This window comes from Oryzias melastigma, linkage group LG9, assembly GCF_002922805.2.
Source record: "Oryzias melastigma strain HK-1 linkage group LG9, ASM292280v2, whole genome shotgun sequence".
Taxonomy (NCBI): domain Eukaryota; kingdom Metazoa; phylum Chordata; class Actinopteri; order Beloniformes; family Adrianichthyidae; genus Oryzias; species Oryzias melastigma.
The window spans coordinates 16,061,334-16,063,373 of record NC_050520.1 but is presented as its reverse complement, the minus strand read 5'-3'; the positions used below and the strand labels follow the sequence as shown (position 1 = coordinate 16,063,373).

General features: G+C 41.8%; 1 protein-coding gene across 1 annotated transcript in view; it reads right to left on the bottom strand.

Annotated features, from left to right (window-relative positions):
• LOC112150572 overlaps window positions 1-1,794 on the bottom strand; it is a gene marked incomplete in the record, with an annotated part of 2,157 nt that extends 363 nt beyond the window's left edge. Inside the window, 1 exon segment of the mRNA XM_024278970.2 lies at window positions 218-1,794. Within this exon segment, the coding sequence (XP_024134738.1) occupies window positions 243-1,733 (1,491 nt within the window).
• Window positions 1,795-2,040: the final 246 nt, after the last annotated feature.

Genomic DNA, 2,040 nt, shown 5'->3' with positions numbered 1-2,040 from the left:
TTAGTATGAGTAGCGCTTTTTTACAAATAAAATTTGAAACCTACAGTTATTACTCTAACCCCTAACCCTAATACCTACAGGTATAGCTCTAACCCTAATGCCTACAGTTATAACTCTAACCCTAATGCCTACAGTTATAACTCTAACCCTAATACCTACAGTTATAACTCTAATCCTAATGCCTACAGTTATAACTCTAACCGTAATGCCTACAGTAATAACCCTAACTTGTTAGGGTTATTCTATGACTTCTGGTGTTTAGGTATTTTTTGGTTGACAGAAGGCAGATACGTTGTTTTTTTAGAACGTTGCGCCAGTACTTGTCCTGTACCTCTACAACTCAGAAAAGGCTCTTTCTGGCTGTCTTTTGATTGGAAATGATCATTTCCTCCTGTCTTTCGTCTGGGCAAAAGCGGTTGTACAGGTCCTGTTAGTTTCCTGTCAGTCAGGTCATTGTACCTTTTTTTAACATTTTCCAGTCTGAGCTTTTCTGCTCTTTCGACAACGGCCAAATGCTTTCTTGCAATGATTTCGTGCCGCTCCAAAAGTGGGAGCGGTGGTGAGCCCAGCGCCTGTTTCCTTTTTGTGACGGAAGCTTCACAGGTGCTATGATGTGGGGGAACTTTCACGTCACGATATTCCTGTGCCGTGTCTGCGATCCTATTTTTTCTTGTTTCTGTCTTTGGCACTTGTCTTCCTTTCGAAAGCTCCAGTGTGGCAGGTTTTTCCTTTTTGCTTTGAAACTGGCATTCATTGTGCATTTCTTTAGTTTTTTCCAGTTTGACCTTTTCTGCATTTTTCACACTGGTCACAGACTTTTGAGAAATACCAATGCGTGGGGGAACTGCCCTGTACAGGTCACAATGTTCCTGTGGCTTGCCAAAGGTAGAATTTTTTCTTGAACATTCTTGAAAAATACTACTTGGATTGTGTGCACAATCTGTCTGTTGCCTTCGATTTAAGAGGTACAGGGTTTCAGGCTTTGATTTTTGACGTGCATTGTGCATTTCTTGAAGTTCCTCCTGTTTGAGCCTTTCTACTTTTTCTTTGCAGGGCAAACAGTTTCTTTCCCTGATGGCATGCCGCTCCAAAAGTGGTGGGCCTAACGCCTGTTTCTTTTTTGGGATGGAAGCTTCATGAGTGCAATGATGCGGGAGAACTTTCCCATACACATCACGATATTCCTGTGCCGTGTCTGCGATTCTATTTTTTCTTGTTTCCGCCTTTAGCACTTGTTGTCTTCCTTTTGAAAGCTCCAGTGTGGCAGGCTTTTCTTTTTTGCTTTGAAACCTGCGTTCATTGTACATTTCTGGAGTTTTTTCCTGTTTGAGCTTTTCTGGAATTTTCATTCGAGCCATATACGTTTCAGGAGTCCCCCGATGAGGGAGAACTTCCCCGTACACGTTACGGTATTCCTCTTTTGTGTCTGCGATCCATTTTTGTCGCGATTCTTCTTGAAAAGCCCTAGTTTGATTGAATGCACGATCTTGAACCGGGCATTCATTGTACATTTCTTGAAGCTCCTGTTGTTTGAGCCTTTGTGCTTTTTTGATGCCGGCCAAACGATTTCTCGCCATGATGTTATGCCGCCCTAAAAGTGGCAGCGGTGGTGAGCCTAACGCCTGTTTCCTTTTTACTATGGTGGTTTCACGAGTTCTGTGACTCGGAAGAACTTCACCATAGACGTCACGATATTCCGGCCTGTACATCTCCTGATTACTCTTTCTGTACATCTTTCTTTCTATTGTAAGAGGTTTCTCTAGTAGGTTTCTCTAGTAAGCCTCAAAACTTTAAAACTGGAATCCGGTAATGTGTGCCATGTGCTAGCTTTTTGACCTACAGTAAAATAAATGCCGAGCAAATTACATCAGCATGTCAAATAGAGGTGTCACAGGGTGTCGTGTCGATGTCATAAAGTTAAATATAATATTGATATGATGCCATTGTGACATCATCAAATCTTTTAATGTAATCATGTGACCAGATGTGATGATGTCACTGTGACATCATCACATCAAAAGATACGATGATGTCACTGTG